We start from the raw sequence: 19076 nt of genomic DNA on the forward strand, positions 1-19076 counted from the left end.
TTTTGGTTTTTTTTTGTTGTTGTTGTTTTGATTTATTAGTGTAGCCCAAGTACTCAGAAGGGTGCTGTGTATTTGGAGAGTATCATGAGAATACTCATGATGAACAAATGGATAGCTGAACGAGGTGTTGGCACGCATGTTGTAGCATGGTGTTGACTACACAATGGTTAGAATAAGTTCTTGGCTGGTAGACACAGATTCGTGTTCTAGCTTATTAATAAGTCAGAATCTCATCCTATATAGGCCCGCTTTACAAAGTAATCTTTAATACATTTTTCTTCCTCTTTAAAATCACCCATTTATTTGTTTCTCCCTTGCGATAAGGGAGTGTCATAACTTGAGGGGATGAGGAGGGTGAAATGACATGAGCTATTTTTTAGGGGGAGTTAAACTTTGTTGAAAATTGGCTTGAACATATCAAATAGAATGAAAAGGAAAGAAACTGAACACATAAATTCCTCTCGCTCTGTAACAGGAACGGGGGCTCAGCAAAGCTCATGGTCATATGTCCAGCTGGGGGTAGTGCCGGGCCTGGTGCCCAGGACCTCTGAATATCCAGAAGTAAACACAGTCTCAGACACAGAGTGTGAGGCTGCCGTGTCCTGAGAAGTTGAACAGGGTAGTGTAGCTAGAATTAAGAGTAAAGAAAAGTCTTAGGAAATCTGGCTAGAGGAATAAATGAGAGCTGGACGAGGTGGTGCACACCCGTGACTCCAGCATTTAGCAGGAAGAGGCCGGAAGATCAAGGAGTTTATGGCCACCCAGCTCCGTGCGCCTGGTCTAAACAAAAAGAGATCGATTACAGGGTACCATAACTAGTAGAGATAAAGAATTTGGGCTCATCTGTGTCAGTGATGTTGAAATAATTTTTAAGCAATAAAATTCTTTTTAGGAAGAAATCTTTTGAGAGGCCAATATGCACAGTTAACTTAAAGGAAGCAGGCTGTCTTCTGCCCCAGCTCTTGGGCAGAACGAGGAAGAAGACAGCAGCCAGCTGTGGTGAATTTTCGTCTGTTTTAAGCACTGACAAGTTTATGTCCTGTGCTGTCAGAGAAAAAAAAAAAAACACAGCCTCATTTTCCTCTTACAGTCTTCTTTCCTTTCACAAACAGATGAAAAAGGGAAAGGAAAAAAGTTTGCATAAGAGATGTTCTTTGTTCTGATTAAAAACCAGAAATTTAACGGAAAGTCTAGGCTTCAAGGATAGGAGGTTTTTGATGCCTCAAACTGCCGAGGAAAGAGAATTTTCTCCATTTTAGACCATTCAGTGGGAAGACACTCACGGACTAAATTTAGACTTTTAAACTCTTTCCCCGCTAGTGCTGGTGGAGGTGAGTATAATTGAGTACTATACTTGGAGCATTAGTATCACAATTGCTTTTTAAACAAAAGTCTTTCCTTGTGCTTTATTAAAAACCAAGCTAGTGCATCTTGAATAGCATGCGAGCCACCCACGGCAGGCATGCATTCTATTGTGTGTGGTTTGGACTGCGTTTGGCCAGCAGCACTTGCTGAGGACCCTTTACTCCGGTGAGGCGGCTGTGAGTGGTGATGCAAACGTGCCCGCCCTTTTCTGGGAAGACAGAAAGCCTGAGTCAGGCGGCAGCGGCTATTAAAGCGCTGGGTAGGGCAGCTGCAGGCACTTCGAGGATGAGGCTTCCCTGCTGGTTCTGGCTGAGCTCCGCTGTCCTCGCTGCCTGCAGAGCAGCGGGGCAGGCGCACAACCTGACCGAGGGGCTGGGGGATGCGAGCGCCCAGGCCGCCTGCCCTGCCAGGCTGGAGGGCAGCGGGAAGTGCGAGGGGAGCCAGTGCCCCTTCCAGCTAACCCTGCCCACGCTGACCCTCCAGCTTCCGTGGCAGCTTGGTAGCATGGAGGAGGTGCTCAAAGAAGTGCGGACCCTCAAGGAAGCTGTCAACAACCTCAAGAAATCCTGCCAGGACTGCAAGCTGCAGGCTGACGACCACGGGGCCCCGGGCGGGATGGGAGCAGGGACGGCCCCGGACAACCGAGTCCAGGAACTGGAGAGTCAGGTGAACAAACTGACTTCAGAGCTGAAGAATGCCAAGGACGAGATCCAGGGGCTGCAAGGGCGCCTGGAGACGCTCCATCTTGTAAATATGAACAACATCGAAACCTACGTGGACGACAAAGTGGCCAATCTAACGTTTGTGGTCAACAGTTTGGACGGCAAATGCTCCAAGTGTCCCAGCCAAGAATACACCCAGTCACAGCCGGGTAGGTGTAACGAGGTTCTTACCATTTGTTCGTGAAAGCTGTGTAGCGAGATAGTGGCCATAAACATTAACCCGAGAGAGTAAGTTAATAAGCCTTTCAGCTGTTCCTTACGGCAGGAGAAACAAGTATTTGCTCAAACGAGACGCGGCGGTAAAGGATCTAATTACAAAAATCCTATTAGCCGTAATCGATTGAGACACTGCCACTGCCGTCAGTCTCTAGATCTATGCTAGCCGACCTACGGACCTACGGACAAGCAGAAGCAGGCTCCTCCCAGGCTGGTGCGTTTAGCCTGCTCAGTGTCTCGGGATAGAGTTCTTGGCTGTGCTTACTAAGGGCACCGAAATCAGGTCTGGGGTGGGCGGCCGCTTCTCAGCGCAGCAAGTGGTCTTTGAAATGCTTTTGCAAACAATCTGCTGTGCTTGATTCTCAACTATCTAGTGAGAACGGGGGATTTTATACATAGAACAAAAGCAGCTTCGTGTGGGTGCCAGACTTTTGGTTTAAGACTGAGTGGCATATCCATCCTCACCGTCCCAGTTCGTTAATGGTAATGCTGTTTATAAAGACCACAGACTAACTGCCTGCTGTGAGCATAGCACTGCTTCCTGCCGTTCCTGAGTTCCCACGGCTGCTACTGATGGTGCTGCCATGCTCCAGAAGGCCACCTCTCCGTCAGGTGCCCATCCTGACTGTGAGGTTGGTGAGACAGTGGAGAGTCTCCTGGAGGTGATAGGTCATGGCGTCAAGGACCACTGTCACCAGTGACCCGTATCACCAGGTAGACACTGATGTTTTAGGTGACATCACAAGGTGTATATTAGATGTGGCACGGCATGGTAACTTGTAATGATACAAAAATATTCTATTATTTACCTTTCCTCCTAAAACTTTTAGGAAATGAAATATTATGAGTTCTACATAGACACAAATAGATTTTTGTGGCCCACAAGTACCTTATATTAAACTTACTTTACTTGACTCAGATCTTCATGAAAATTAACTGGGAACAAATAGTTGTTGTTTGTATCTGACCTAGACAAAACTCTGTTGACTGATTACACTGAACCTGATCACCCTGATGCTTTTCCTAGAGATCAAACTATAAAATGCTGGCTGACTATCCCATCCTGGGTAATAAATCCGGAGTAATATTGGTATATTATTGGGGAAGCCTTTACCTAACCTGAACCTCTCTACAGCTGTCGGGTAAAACATGAGTGAGTTATGGCGGTGGAGGTTGACGCTTTGCTCGGGACATAGCCTGTCAGCTTTGCTGATTGTGTCTAGGATGTGGTCCTAGGAGACTTGGGCGCATCTCAGCTCCAGGACAGAGGAAAGCATGGTTATGGGAACAAGCTCTCTGCCGGGGGATTTGACCCCATGTCCTAGCTCCTACCACTTGTTCCAAGCGGGAGAGATCATTGCTCTTCTTTGAGACTAAATGGCGATACAAGCAAGCTGGCAGTAACTCTGCCTCACCAGGATGAGGTGTGGATTCAACTTGGAAATGTTACAGAGCTTGGCTGAGTTTCTGGAGGGAGTTGGCCCTCCCTAAACCTTGCTTACACCTACTCTCGCTTTGCTTGCTGTTAGTGTTCGCACTACTGTTGCCAAGCAACGGCATTCACCGTAACCAGGTCCAGGTGAGTGTACCAGAGCCAGGTTCCATGATCACCAATAACTAACTTATCAAATTGGAGTCTAAGAATTCTTCAGATGCATAGCTGTAATTAACAAAATTCCATGTTTTTCTCTCTTCCTTCTTTCAGTTCAACATCTAATATACAAAGATTGTTCTGACTACTACGTGATAGGAAAAAGAAGCAGCGAGACCTACAGAGTTACACCGGATCCCAGTCACAGCAGCTTCGAGGTCTTCTGTGACATGGAGACCATGGGGGGAGGCTGGACGGTGCTACAGGCTCGCCTTGATGGAAGTACCAACTTCACCAGGGACTGGAAAGACTACAAAGCCGGCTTTGGAAACCTTGGCCGAGAGTTTTGGCTGGGTAATGATAAGATTCATCTGCTGACCAAGAGTAAGGAAATGATTTTGAGAATAGACCTCGAAGACTTTAACGGTGTCACACTGTATGCCTTGTACGATCAGTTTTACGTGGCCAATGAGTTTCTGAAATACCGATTACACATTGGTAACTACAACGGCACAGCAGGAGACGCCTTACGTTTCAGTAAACATTACAACCACGACCTCAAGTTTTTCAGCACCCCAGACAGAGACAATGACCGCTATCCCTCTGGGAACTGTGGGCTCTACTACAGCTCAGGCTGGTGGTTTGATGCCTGTCTCTCTGCCAACTTAAATGGCAAATATTATCACCAGAAATACAAGGGTGTCCGCAATGGGATTTTCTGGGGCACCTGGCCGGGGATAAGTCAGGCACAGCCTGGGGGCTACAAGTCCTCATTTAAGCAGGTCAAGATGATGATGAGACCCAAGAATTTCAAACCGTAAATTGCTAGTGTTCATCTCTCCAGGCGCCTGTCTAAAGGCATTGAGTTCCTTCTGCCCTTTACCATAGGCCTGAGTTTATATTCCTTTGCTGTGGCTAACACATTTCCTTTTAAACTTCACAGCTTTTAAAACAAAGCTAGAAGTATCTAAGAAGACTACTTTGTTGCTATTGTACATGAATGCTTGAAAGCCCTGGAGGTATTGACAATCATACATTATAGTTGCAAACTCTTGAATTTTTATTAGTTAAAAGTTCCCTACTAGATTTATTATTTTTTACAATTAAAAAAACTAAATTATTCAGCAAGCTAAATGTCTACATAAGCAACTTTCATTTTCACTAGGGCTAAACATGCACATTTGCAAATCCATCAGTCTTTTCGGGCCCAAGCTACTCATGTATTTGTAGCCAAGAACTGTAGTGCTTTCTTTGAGCCAAGAAGACCTTAAAGCATTTAGTTCTCAGAAACAAAGCAGGGGCATAATATTTGTAGCTAAACTTATTGATGTGATACTCATGAAATATATAACGTGGCAGCAAAATGCCTTAGAATGTGGTAGCATAGCGTATCCCTTCCCCATCCCCACTGGGAAACGACATCGCCCTGGAGACTTTGGTTTAGTGGTTCTTCATTCACTGTTTAGAGCCAGTTTGAACCTGATGCAAAAGCTACATTGTTGCTGACCCCTGCTTCATATGCACAATAGTTTTTAATGAAGGTGCTAGGCTACTGTAAGGCTTCCTTGGGGAAAGGCATGGTAGAGGGAAAAAAAAGTTTATCTAATACTTTGAAAGCCAATCCCATACCCAAAGCAATACTATTGTTGAGGGATCAACTTCCTAGGAAGCTGACTTTCTAGAATAAATTTATTTATTAAGATGAATTTTGAAATAGTTCAAATGTTATACATTTTACCCCTAAATAGTCAATTGCTTGTTTCATTCAATATATATATGTCAATCATAATTCCTGGAGCTTTTAGAATTCCTTAATTGTGGAAAGCCGGGGATCACACCAAAAGGCTTTAGGAGCAGTTTCGTTTTATCATTGTGCAAAAGGACCTCTGTAGAGGGAGACAAGCGGCCGCACATGCACATTTGAAAGGTCCGAGTGAGCACTGTGTGTGTGTCAGGCATCTGAAGAAACCGCACAGTATGCAATGTGCAAGCGATGACTTTGGTCTTAACGTTTCAGTGTGGTTTTCAATATATTAACCAAGCTTTAAAACACATTCATAAAGATTCAGCATCTTTGAATACAATTATGGAGGACAGTTACTGACTTTACTACTTAAACTTTCAGATATGCAGCAGCCATTGTTGAAAAATAGTTAAGAGGTGTGAGATATTATTTTAAAAATATGAAACATGAAGCTTTCAGGTAAATACAATGAAAATTAATCTATTATTAATACAATTAAATTACCAGAGTAAGGTGAATACATGCTGAATTAAGTGACCAAAGTGTAAACTATGGATTCCAAAGGATGCTTACCTACTTTGTAGAATATTGGATGTAAATGACATAATTGATGAGGTGGTGCCTCACCCTTTAATCCCAGCACTGGGGAGGCAGGTGAATCTCTGTGAGTTCAATTCTAGCCTGGTCTACAGAGTGAGTTCCAGGATAGCCGGGTCTACAAGAGCTAGTTCTAGGACAGGCTTCAAAGCTATAGAAAAACCCTGTCTCAAAAAAAATAGAACAAAAAAAAGGCGAAGAAGATTTTGATATTATATAATATTATATAAAAAAGGATGTTTTATATCCTGTCTACCATATATAACTATATAAAATATATAAGTCTAAAGAATTTCAGTCATAAAAAAAAAGAATTTCAGTCATAAAAATGGGCTGATCATAGCAAAGCAAAGTATACACTTAGTTTTACTGTGTCTTTTTCAGGGAAGTTTGGTGAATAACAATGAACCCATGTAAATTATCTTTGCACAGTCGATGGATCAAAATGTTTTTTTCTATTAAACTCTTATGACAGTTTTCTAATAAACTCTTTAATACAGAAATTTATTTTTTAAATCGTTTTCTATCAGTCATTTAAAAATATATTGTGGACTTTGATAATCTTTAACATGTTCATTGAAATAGTCCTTTGTCTTAACTATTTACTAATATATGCCAATGCTCATTTGCAAATATATATTTTTAGAGTCTTGGTTTCCTTTGGGTGACTAACATTGATTTTAATTATTACTTTATTACTGAACATTACTATCCTTTAAAATGCTGAGTGAAAGTAATTTCCTAGGAATCTGGCTGATTCTCCTGTCACTAAATGAGGAGGTCATTTTGCTGATAAGCAGTAACGCACCAAATATATTCCTGTATCTGATGAATAGAGCGTGCATATGAAAAACATAAACATTTGAACCCCAGGATGGGCTGGTCCTTGACTTTCAGTAGTTTCCTCAGACCCCTCAAAAAGTTTTGAAGATAAAATGGATGCATATAATTACAATAAACTCTTGTTTTGAAGTTCTTTTCACTGATGTATATTTAAGGTTATGTTTCATGTCTCTTTAAGGCCTGGTAAAATAAAATATTTAAACTTCACATCTATCCTTCAATGTGGAAACATTGTAAAATGACATTTATGTACCTATTATTATCTGAAAAGTTGGACCACATTTACATGATCTAGATAATATCCCTGAATCTTTAACAACACTGAGTATTATTTCTTTAAAAGGAAGCAGTATGGATAGATAGAAGAACACCATTATCTATTTCCTTTTAGGATATGTGGACACACCCTCGGTATGGAATTTCCCGCTTTCCATTGTGGTGTTTAGCTCTCCCTCCCCTTTACCATCATTAATGTTACAGGTGGGGTTAGCGCTCCTCTCCTGATGGGTGCAGACCCTTGCCAAGGTCTTCACTGCCGCTGTGAAGAGCCAGAAATGAGAGAAGAGGTACACTTGGAGAACCCAGACTACTCCACTCCCTCAATGTCTGTCAAGGCTCTGTGTGTCTGCCTGGGAGACACCATTGCTTGCTTTGCTGAAGGAATGGTTTGATTTCTCCAGGCTTCTCCATCCTGCTCATCAGAACCCACAAGGGCCTGCTCTGATAATGAAGCATAAAATCGCACAGCAGGGAAGTCTCTGCACATCCTTGCCAGTTTAGCAAGAGCGCCAAGGAAGACATATAGACAGATTTGGAGGCAGTGTGACAGAGAAGAGTAAATTTTAGAAGTGATGAGTTTGTTGGCATATGTACTTGCACCAAAACTTATCCACGCCAAGAGTCAAGGAGAAGCGGTTTGCTCTAATAGTTCGCCTACCTAATTAACATACTGATATCAATAGCAGCTTATGTTAATGAAGCCGAGAAGCCAGAAATGTCTTCAAACTCAAAGGAGGTGAGAAGTCTGTGTGGAGTTTGCCTCAATTCATTTAACAGATACCTGCATGTGTCCCAGAAAGTCTCCTTGGAGGATAGAGATGTACCACTGGGCAACACAGGTAACCCTGCCTCCCAGTTTAAACCAGGAGAAATTTTCCTGACAACAAGCACCACATGTGTGAGGATTAGAGGAGGCAGTTCTAACCGAGCCCTGGGTATAAAGGGGAGACGTCTCTGTGCTGACATTGTAGAGGCTGGATTATACAGGCCATATTCCTACACGGTATGGCAGTCAAAATGCTGAGCAACCTGGCAAGGCACAACCTGCCGCCATCCTAAGGATATGCTAATGTCGTTCTGCACCCTCTATTGTAATTTAGGCGGTCGCCTGGGGAAGAGGTGCTTTTCAGTCTAAGTGACAGAGCAGGCATGGGTGTGGATGTGACCCAAGTCATTCTCTCTGCTACCTAGGAAACAGAATGCTCATGAACTTCCCCTTTGGTTTACGTTTTTGACATAAAAGCTGTTTGGAGAATAAACTTGGATGATTTTCAGGATGTAAATTCAGGATTTCATAAAGGATCCCTAAAAACTCCCTCCCAATATAGTTATGAGAGTTGTGTTTTTTTTCTTTCTTTTTTCTTTTCTTTTTTCTTTTTTTTCTTTCTTTCTTTCTTTTTTTTTTTTTTTGCTGAGTTCAGGACGTTTCATTTTGATTCCCACTTAATTCTAAGAAAACAACTTTCACTTTCTTATACTAGATCAGAAAATGGCCGTGTGTCTTTGTCTCTCATTGCCTGGGACCTTCAGGCAATGAAGTTATTTTTCTTTAAGAATTTTAAAGAACTACAGTCCTGAAAGTAAATCCCAGGATCCAAGGAAGGCTCCCCACATTACCCTCTGCAAATATGCTAAGATCTTCGTCATCCGTTGCTACATCTAGGTGAGTTGTATTTTCATTTCCATGCCTCCACTCTGGAGCTAAAAATAATTTAGGTCCTGGACCTGACAGACTCCATGTTAACAGAGATGTGAAGAAAGGAGTAAGAAAGAGGAGAAAGATCTGAGAAGAGCAAGTTCCAAGCCAAGGGAGCAAGAAGCATCCACGTTCGGAGTCTGGAGAGCAGCTGAGAGTCATCAGAGATATCAGTGATACTGACGTTCCTGGTGTATTTCTTAAAAAGTGACTAATTTTCTACAGAAAAGCTCACACGGTGACCCCCAGTCTCATTCTTCCTCTGAAATTTCCACAGTACATCTTGTTAGCGCCGAGATCGTTTGTATCCAATCAAAACAATTATATAATATTTTTGGACAGGAGATAGTTTTAAATTAATGTATTTTCAAGGGTGTTAATGTCCCTACTTAACCTAGTGTTTAAAAACTGTCTTCCTGAAGCTAAGTCACGTTTATAATAGCGCTGACAGAAAGGGCAAACAAATCCCCATGCTGTCCAAACACCGCGTGCTCCATGGTTATGTGGCAGGATTCACTGGTAGAGGCATTCTGCTCAAACACAAAGCGCTTTGCAAGTTACCCGAAAGCTGGTGACTTCTCATGCAAATGCTAAAGTTCTTATTTTCATCTATTAAAGAAAACAATTTTATAAAGCAATTCACTTGAAAATCAATGGTATTAGTAAGGGTTATTTTATAAAAAAAAATTCCCATTGGAGGAAATATTTAAAATTTTTTGAGATTTCAATTATTTATGTTTTGTGTGTAGGAGTGTTTGCCTGTGTGTGTGTGTGTGTGTGTGTGTGTGTGTGTGTGTATACACCACTTGCATGCAGTTCTCCAGACGGCCAGAAGAGTGCATTAGATCTCCTGGGACTAGAATTACAGAGGTTTGTGAGCCAATACATGGGAGCTAGGAACTGGACCAGGTCCTCTGGAGGAGCAGCCGTGTTCTTGGCTGCTGAGTCATTATTTCAGCCATTTGGACAAGTTTTAAAACCCAATTAAGTCGACTATTAGAAACTCCCCTCTCCCAGGGACCCAGACGGTGGGGAACTGTGGAAGTGGAACAGGACAGACACCTTCACTGTGAACACAGGGTTGGTGTTTAACATGCTGAACTGTGGGCAGAGATTCTCACCCTGCTGCACTGGCCACACACCCCTGCAGACATGTCAGCGCTGTCAAAGAAAGTTCCGACCATCTGTAGCCTGAAACATTGTCCCAACTGTAACAGCTCCGCTTTTCTAGATCTTGGGGTCTTTTATTTTACTGAAATAAAACATTCGATAATCACTCCCTCTCTGTCACATATTCCTGAGGGGTTCAGTTGTGAAATGAAATAGGATAATTGTATGGTGGTTCTAATACATACATATGGAATATGAAAATATGTAAATCACTGAGAACTCAGGTTGACTTTATATGAAAACTGCACTCAGAAAGGAAGATGCCTCCTTTGGACATTCGCTTTAGAAGTGGTGACTATGTGTATTCTCTCTCTCTCTCTCTCTCTCTCTCTCTCTCTCTCTCTCTCTCTCACCTAGGGCAGCTACACACAGAACAGTCTGCAAGGAGCTTCCTGCCCTCAGCACATCCTGAAGTCACTTCAGATTCGCTTTAAACAGGAAAGGAAAGAAGCGAGAGATCAGTACAGCAGCAGGGCGAGGTTATGGGAGGAGTGAGCAGCTCCGTGTGCAAGGGAGACACTTGGGGAAGAACTTGGGACCCCAGTTGGCCCAAAATGAGAGTGAGAAAGGCTTGAACTCTGAGCACGGCACACTTGCCCTCTGGGTACAGGGGTAGAGGCACCAGCAGACTGGAAAGGCCGGAGCTCTAGGAAGCAGGAACTAATTTGGCTGCAGCAGGCTGTGCTGGCAGGGAGCGGGAACAAAAGATGGTGGCTCAGATGGCTGCTGAGGGATTTGACTGCTGAAGACAAGGAAGCGGCAATGATAAGCAAGGGAAACTTCAAATATAACTATTTGTAATCTCCTCCTGCCTGGGCCTGGAGAGGACCATGGGATGTTGGGTGGGAAGGTTCTGGAAAGAAGATTGAACACTGCTTTGTAAAACAGCAACAGACAGCAAGGAGAAAGTGGGTGGAGCTACAAAGAAAAGCATAGCCCGAGGGTGAGACAGGAGCCTCTGGACCCCTTTAGGAATCTCCAGAGTTTTGCACTGGGTGAGCCATGGAACTCACGCTTCCTTTTCCTGAGGAGACACCTTAGCAGGGCCCTGTGGATTCTGCAAAGAATCTGCATTTCCTTCATTCTGTGCTGGGCGAGGGTCAAGGCCAGAAAGTTCTGTCCACGCGTGTGCAGCCGGTTCAAAGGCTCCCCCTGTGGTCTCTCTGGAACGAGAGTGGGGACTGATGTTTATGTGACTACAGAGGACCTGTGTGTGGATTCTGGGAGGAGAGAGAAGACTGACATAACCCTGAAATGATGCGTCGTCACTACAGACAGTACGGCAGCTGTGAAGAAGGGACATGAGCTGGAATAAAAAAAAAAAAAAATGCTTCAATAATCTAACAAGACTCAGGGAAACCGAAAACCTTGCTGGCAGCTAGCACACAGAGCAGAACCAGGAATTATCTTTATCCAATCATTCCCACACCACCTACTGATCTTTTCCCATCAAATTATTAAAATGTAGGCTGTTCAAAGACAGTCCATACACACGCATTACAGGGAGCAAAAAAAAAAAAATCTGAGAATTAATGTCAGCTACTTCTTGTAACCCACCCATTTATATTTATGACTCTACCCAAGTGTGCCTGTTTGCTTCAGTTTGGTTCACATGGGCAAGACTGTGAAAAGTACTTTTGTGTCCCAAGACAATGGATTTGACATTGGGCTCTAATGTGTTGCTGGTGTCTCCTTCCTTTCCTTCACACTACCACAGACAGAGCAAATGTTCAGATATGACTCAAGTCGTCAAGGTGCTATGAGGAAGCACAGGAAACAAATTTATAGCCCCAGAGTAACAAAAGTCTTTCAAAGTATGACAAAATCCTGGAGCTGCAAAGCAACAATCGATTCGAGTGTCTAAGATGCATTTCCGTATTGGGAATAAAACGCCACAAGCAAACAAAAACTAAAAGAACTATAAACTAAAAGAACGCACACTATACACAAAGGCCTTTAGAGAGAATAATGTGTAGAGAATTCCTATGAATTTATAAGAAAAACTTCAAGCGCCCCAGCGGAAAGTAGAACGTTAAGAAAGACACACACAAAGGAAGCACAGACGGGCCTCCACTTAAACCGCATGTCCAGCTCCTACAATGGTGCATTCCATGTGCCCTGCATGCATGAGCTGGCCACACCTTGCTCTGTCAACCCGATAACGCGGTCTGTGTGAGTCACCCAGCCTTCAGCTTCCTGCTTCTCATCTTATCTTTCCTTTGACCTCCCCAGCCGTGCTTCTCAAAAACGAGCTAACCAATGCAGAGTGCACACCTCAGCTGCTCTAAGCACCTCAGAGCACAAAACACCCCAGAGAACCGTGGGGATTATTTAGATGCTCTTTAGCTCAGATACCACGGTCAAGCTTTTTCCCCAGTTCTGCCTTTCTGTCCACCTCCCCATCTACTCTAATACTTTGCCCTGGCCCCTTCCAGCACACGACATCCATCTGCTTAGGAACCACGAATATGAAAATAGTTATTTATTACTGTGTGATCATCTCCTGACTTGTCGGCCTTCCCAAACTTCAAAATTTCTATTCATGTTGTGTGTGTGTGTGTGTGTGTGTGTGTGTGTGTGTGTGTGGTGTGCCACAGATTCTCATGTGGCTGAGGCTGGCTTTAGGTTTTCTATGTAGCAGATGACATCTTGAATTCCTGACCGCCTGCCTCCACCTCCCAAATGCTGGGTTTGAACACTATATGCCACTGTGCCAGGCTGAGAATCCTGAACCCAGGGTCTTGTGTGTGTCAGGCAATCACTCACTCTGCCAACTGAGCTACCTCCCTAGCCCAGTATGCTGTCTTTCAGGATAGTCTGATGTAGAAACAGAAGCCCAGCCCCCCTTACTGCAAGGTAAATACAAGGGTATGATAAAATGTCACCACCCCCCAAGTAATAAAACATCCCAGGAATACAACAACCATAATGAGAGAAGCCATGAATTGGAGAGAGAGCAAGGAAGGATGTATAGGAGGGTTTGGAGGAAGGGAAGGGAGGAATGATTTAAATATATTACAATCTCAAAAATAAAAACAATTTAAAAACATTACATAGCAGGCAGTGCTGGTTGGAATAAAGGGAGCCGCGTATATGGTTGCAAATTGTTACAATCTTCTAGGGAAGGCATCATAACAATGAAGACACAGTTTAAATACACAGACTACGATCTGGCGATTGCATTTCTGGATTTATAACAATGTTTTACAAGCGGGATCTGGAAGAGATATTTGTATATCATGTTGGGAGAAGCTGAGAAACGAACAGAGCTGAGGTGTTCACTGACATGGGAGTGGATAATCACGCAGGGTAAAATTCTGACAGAGGCTCCAGCGTGGCTGAACCTTCATGACACTATGCTATGCAGAATCAGTCAGCTGCACACAGGAAACTGACGTGTGATTCCACTTACAGGAATGTTGTGGAGCGTCCACATTCAGAGATGGAGAGCAGGGGGGTGGTTCAAGGACTCCAGAAAGGGGAAGTGGGCAACTATTTAATGAACACAAAGTTTCAGTTTTGCTGGTGGAAATGTTCCGGAAGATGCTGGGCTGGAGCAAGAGAATGCTTAACATCACCATAAACCTAAAAATTAATATACTTTATCATAAAGATTCAGAACTAAATATACCCACTGACCCAGCAACCCCACTATTCGGAGTTTGTCTTTTTAATCTGATAATCCCAGTGTGAAATGATGCATACAAGGTTATCCAATCTATCATTGTTTCTAATGGAAGCATAAGATTGAGAATGACCGAACTCTGAGGACAGAGAATTGCTAAAAAAAAAAAAGTGTTATACTGAAATACTATGTGAATCATACAATAATATGAACATAAATTTGTATGTGTAAAATGTGTATTCTAATACCACTTCCTTGTTTGTGCACAGACATAAAAGGTGGCTCATCACTGTGGCTCTGAGGGGTGGACTCCGGAGAGTGGAACCGGGTAGACGGCTAACTAACTTTCATTGTGTATGGTTCTGTGCCCTTTGAATTTTGTGCTATGTGCAGTTTTTACAAACTAAATATTAGTTTTAGTTTAAAAGCTAAACTCATGGCTGAAACAACCTTGTTATGAGGCTTCCGCTAGCCTGTGGTAGAACGTCCCAGTCTGGGTAAATCTCACCGCTCAGCCACTGACAACCTGGTCTTGATGCTCAGAGAGGGACCGATGGCGCTGCCTTCACTTCCGTCCTGGTGCTGACTCATTAGCCAGTGTCATCTGTAGATCTGGGTACCAGATGGCCGAGTTCCCAGTCCTGTTCTGTTCTGTTTATTGCCCAGGGCTCCGTGTGTGGATGGTAGTGCTTTCTCAGTGACAGCAATCCACATATTTCCATTGGAAAGGGTATTCTTGATTTCAATACTTAAACTTTCAGTATCAATTCTCAGTTCTTAGAATGCCACGGGTACACAAGATGTCCAGTCTCAGAGACCCACGGCTTTCCAAAACCAACTTATTTTCCCTCCAAGGCATGTTCTTTCTTTTATTTAAGGAGAGAATAATAACATGAATTATTTCTCCTAGTTCTTACTTTCAAAAGCAACATCTATTCACAATAACTACTAAAACCAAACAACAACAACAAACCAGCATCTAATTTTAAAGTCCTTTCCTGAACCCTCAGGAAGGCTCAGGGCCTCACACCATCATATGGTCTAACACTAAGGTACACCACCAGCCATTTTGTAACACACTGAGACACAGTCTCCATAGCCTGGCTAGGGTGGCCTCGAACATGATCTTCTTGTCTCTACCTCCTAGTAGATGGATTATAGTATTATATGACCACTCTCGGAAAGGAGTTTATTCTTAATGTTCAATCAAGTTCTTATAACAGATAAAATGTCAATAGAAAATAGTAACTATGAATGTGAAAACACATACACACACACACCAGTGTCCACACTCATGTCCCATGGGAGGCCCATATTATGTCAGAACACATGGAGACCCATATAAACCAAAAGAGAGAAAAAGAATACAAGTAGACGAAGGCCACATGGTGGCCGCCACATTTTCTTGCACCTTACCCTTCGGCCTGGTGAACTGTGGATGCTCAGGGAAGATTGTGAGGATGAGAAAGTAAGATGCTCTTCAGGTAGGAAGGGGAGGATGAGAAGGCAGACAGCTCTTCAGGTAGGAAGGGGAGGATGAGAAGGCAGACAGCTCTTCAGGTAGGAAGGGGAGGATGAGAAGGCAGACAGCTCTTCAGGTAGGAAGAGGGAAAATGCTGTTTTGCCTGTCCTGGTTTTTATAAATTGACCTTTAAAATAAATACTATATATAAATGGGAAGGATAAATGTGTAATGCTCTTGTTATGTGATTTTCATTTCTTTCTCTTTTTGGTTTTCATATCTTGCTAACTGTAGTATCAGGATCCCTGAGCGCATGTTTCCTGATGCGCATGCCCGTAGTATCAGGCTACAGTGTAAGCATGTTTCCTGATGCGCATGCCCGTAGTATCAGGCTACAGTGTAAGCGTGCTCCCTGACGCGCATGCCCGTAGTATCAGGCTACAGTGTAAGCATGCTCCCTGACGCGCATGCCCGTAGTATCAGGCTACAGTGTAAGCATGTTCCCTGACGCGCATGCCCGTAGTATCAGGCTACAGTGTAAGCATGTTTCCTGATGCGCATGCCCATAGTATCAGGCTACAGTGTAAGCGTGTTCCCTGACATGCCGTCGTGTCAGGATCCCTGAGTGCATGCTCCCTGTGCCTCCCAATGGCGTCGGTGCGTCTTGTTTTCTAGCACCTGACCCAGCTATGTCAAAAACTTAACTGTTGCCTTGAGCATTATTTGCTGGAAAGGAGAAGGAAGGCTCAGACTGGTTTCTGATTAAAGAGTCAAGAAGCCGGCAAAAGAAAATAAAGCATTAATTTGTGTTCATGGCATTAAGATGAAGTGATTACGTAGCTTCTGGATTCGGGCAGAGTAAATACCTGGCACATAGACACCTGACAACCACAGTCAAACCTGTACGTCAATGCCACTGCACACAGACACCTGACAACAGTCAAACCTGTAAGTCAATGCCACTGCACACAGACACCTGACAACAACAGTCAAACCTGTAAGTCAATGCCACTGCACACAGACACCTGACAACAGTCAAACCTGTAAGTCAATGCCACTGCACACAGACACCTGACAACAACAGTCAAACTTCTAAGTCAATGCCACTGCACACAGACACCCGACAACAGTCAAACCTGTAAGTCAATGCCACTGCACACAGACAGGAACAGAATTAACCATGCATGCATTTCAGCATCTAACGTGAGGCCCATTGAAGACGAGAACTCTGTCAAGCCTGCTTTTAAATCTGCATTACGACAGAGCAGCCTCACTCCAAGACACATACCCAAGAGAAATGAATTCATAAGTAGATGAGAGATCCTATGCAGCAGCAAAACAATCACACGGCTTTTAGACACAGCGTTATTAATGAATCTCAGCAACACAACGACAAACAGAGGAGTCATGAACAAAGACATGCCATAGATTTCATGTGCCATGATTAGGAAGAAGCAAACTAACATACAGTGGTTAAGTCAGAACGGGAGTTACCTTTGGTGGGAGCAACAGCTGGGAAGGCTCCCAGAGAAACTCCTAGGCTGCTAGAAATATATTTTGATTTGATTGAGGACACGGAGGGGAAAAATGACAAATTCCAGAACATTTAAAATTCATATTTAACTCTCAAGCTGACAAAGAGCACAGAAGGGGAAACAGAATTTGGAGAATTCAACCTCCATGTATTGGTTGTAGGCAGTGAAAGATTCAAGGAGCAGCTGCCCACTAACATTCATGAATTTTACTTAACATATGTTATACATGAAAAATTTTAAAACAGAAAACTTTCCAACAGGACAAGTTGTAAAAGTCTGTGGAGTGCCAGACCTCATGCTTAGGAATCAGTGGGCGATGGATACACAGACCTCTACACCAGCCCATCCACTGATGAACTCATGCCTCGGCTCCCAAGCACCTTTCCGACAATGTGCTTCCTGTCTTGATGATCTTATCACTTTATGTAGTCAGAATATCTACAAAGAACTATCAAGTCTTTGGTGCAGTGTCTTATGAGAAGATATTCCATAGATATTGGACATTGACTTTGTGCCAAGCAAAGTCCAATGATAAATGTCACGAGCTGGAGACCAGAAAAGTCCCACAGAGCTCTGAAGGCGGTGAAAGTTCAGTGAGGTTCCGGAAGGTTGGGGAGAGCTGCAGGACTTACAGAGTGTGGCCCGTGGAAGGGCATCTGGAATTTAAGTTGAAATGGCACAGATTTTATGTGATAATGCGAGCAGGCAGGATTTTGGAAAAACATCTTACATCACATTTTTTTTTAAATATGGAGGTTTCCACAGGCTTCTGTATTTGTCACCTCTAAATTTAGGAAAAGTCTCCAGTGGAGGACAGCATCAAGAGACCTTTAGGGCCTCCGTGAATAACTGGACTGAAAAGGTGTCTAGGTCTACATGGCAGAGGACAGTCTGCAGGCAGTGTTTATCCGAGGGCAGGATGACACCCCATTCCGCCATGCAGGAGAGCAGGACAAGAGCTGTGTGACGAGGGTCAGCGACAGTCCACCGAGGACGTCTGTTTCCAGTGTGATGTGAGTGTGGGCGTCCGCAGGGGTCTCCTGGCAGCTTCCTTTCTGCGCTCATCTGAACTCCGCCTAAACACCTGACGGAAAACTGGATACAGAAACTTTAAAGTCCTCGCAGATCTCACAAATGATAAAAGAATTATAGCAGTTCTGAGCCATATCTATTCTTTCTCTTACTGGGGAAGGGACCCAGAGTCTCACAAATGCAAGGTAAGTGACCACCGTGTTGCTGTATCCAGGCCCCCTGGTGGTCTGCAGCCACTAATTTGTTCGGCAAGACTTTGCAAGTTTGAGAAATAACTCCTACGCAGTGAAGTTGCTGAGGCTGACACTACACAGTGAGGCAGAAGGATGGTTGGCGCGGTGTCGAGATCTCCTAAATGCCCCATCAGACTTGTGACAGTCATTCTCAAGTTTTGACTTGATGAAGTCTAGAATTACCTGTGAGACATGCTTTAGGTTAGCTGAGGCGGGGACAGACAGGCGCTGTGTGCGGCACCATTCCCAGTGCTAAGATCCTAGACTGCATGAAAAGGGAGGAGTGAGCTGAGCAGAAACATTTATTGCTCTCTGCTGACTGATCGTGGGGTGATGTCACCAGTCACGTGACCCCGCTGCGGACTGGGGGCCACAGTAAACCCTTTTCCGTTCAATTGCTTAGTCAGTGTTTATCTCAGCACCTGGAAAAGAAACTCAGTCTGGTAGAAATAAGTAGCAAGTTATACAAGCGTATGTCTCTAGAGAGTTTCAAAGTTGTTAAACATTGTTTTGTTGAAGATAAGTATGTAAGAGCTATCCCAAATTTTCTTTTGATTTTACAAAACAACTCTTTTGTGTTTCATCTTTGGATTAACAACAAATACCTGAGTATTTTACTACTAGCACTGTATAGCTATTGTTTTAGCTAGGATTTCTATACTGTTGTGATGAACACTATGGCCAAAAACAAGTTGGGGAGTAAAGGGTTTATTTGGCTTACACTTCCATATCACTGTTCATCACTGAAGGAAGTCAGGACAGGAACTCAGACAGGGCAGGATCCTGGAGGCAGGAGGTGATGCAGAGGGCATGGAGCTGTGCTGCTAACTGGCTTGCTCCCCATATCCTGATCAATGCACCTTCTTAAAGGACCCAGTAGCCCAGGGATGGCACCACCCACCATGGGATGGGTCCTCCCCCATTAATCACCAATGAAGAAAATGGATCTTATACAGGCATTTTCTA

At 43.6% G+C, this 19076-nt stretch overlaps 2 protein-coding genes across 2 annotated transcripts in view; one reads left to right on the plus strand and one right to left on the minus strand.

The window, feature by feature from the left end:
• Positions 1–19076, minus strand: part of LOC121434611 (coiled-coil domain-containing protein 146-like) — a 138306-nt gene that overhangs the window by 92823 nt on the left and 26407 nt on the right. The window lies entirely within an intron of this gene.
• LOC121434612 (fibroleukin-like) lies at positions 1651–7245 on the plus strand. Its single transcript, XM_041633525.1, has 2 exons — positions 1651–2236; positions 4009–7245. The coding sequence occupies exons 1-2, from the start codon at positions 1651–1653 to the stop codon at positions 4713–4715; spliced, it is 1293 nt and encodes a 430-aa protein (XP_041489459.1). The 3' UTR covers positions 4716–7245.

Source organism: Microtus oregoni, unplaced genomic scaffold (genome assembly GCF_018167655.1).
Source record: "Microtus oregoni isolate MIOR12 unplaced genomic scaffold, Mior012 000044F_ref0000062, whole genome shotgun sequence".
Taxonomy (NCBI): Eukaryota; Metazoa; Chordata; class Mammalia; order Rodentia; family Cricetidae; genus Microtus; species Microtus oregoni.

What these genes read in the sequence shown, in the direction of transcription:
- LOC121434612 (XM_041633525.1), top strand. Translation starts at nt 1,651, where the DNA reads ATGAGGCTTCCCTGCTGGTTCTGGCTGAGCTCCGCTGTCCTCGCTGCC. An exon ending in ATACACCCAGTCACAGCCGG is followed by an intron (nt 2,237 to 4,008) that starts GTAGGTGTAACG and finishes TCCTTCTTTCAG; the next exon opens with TTCAACATCTAATATACAAA.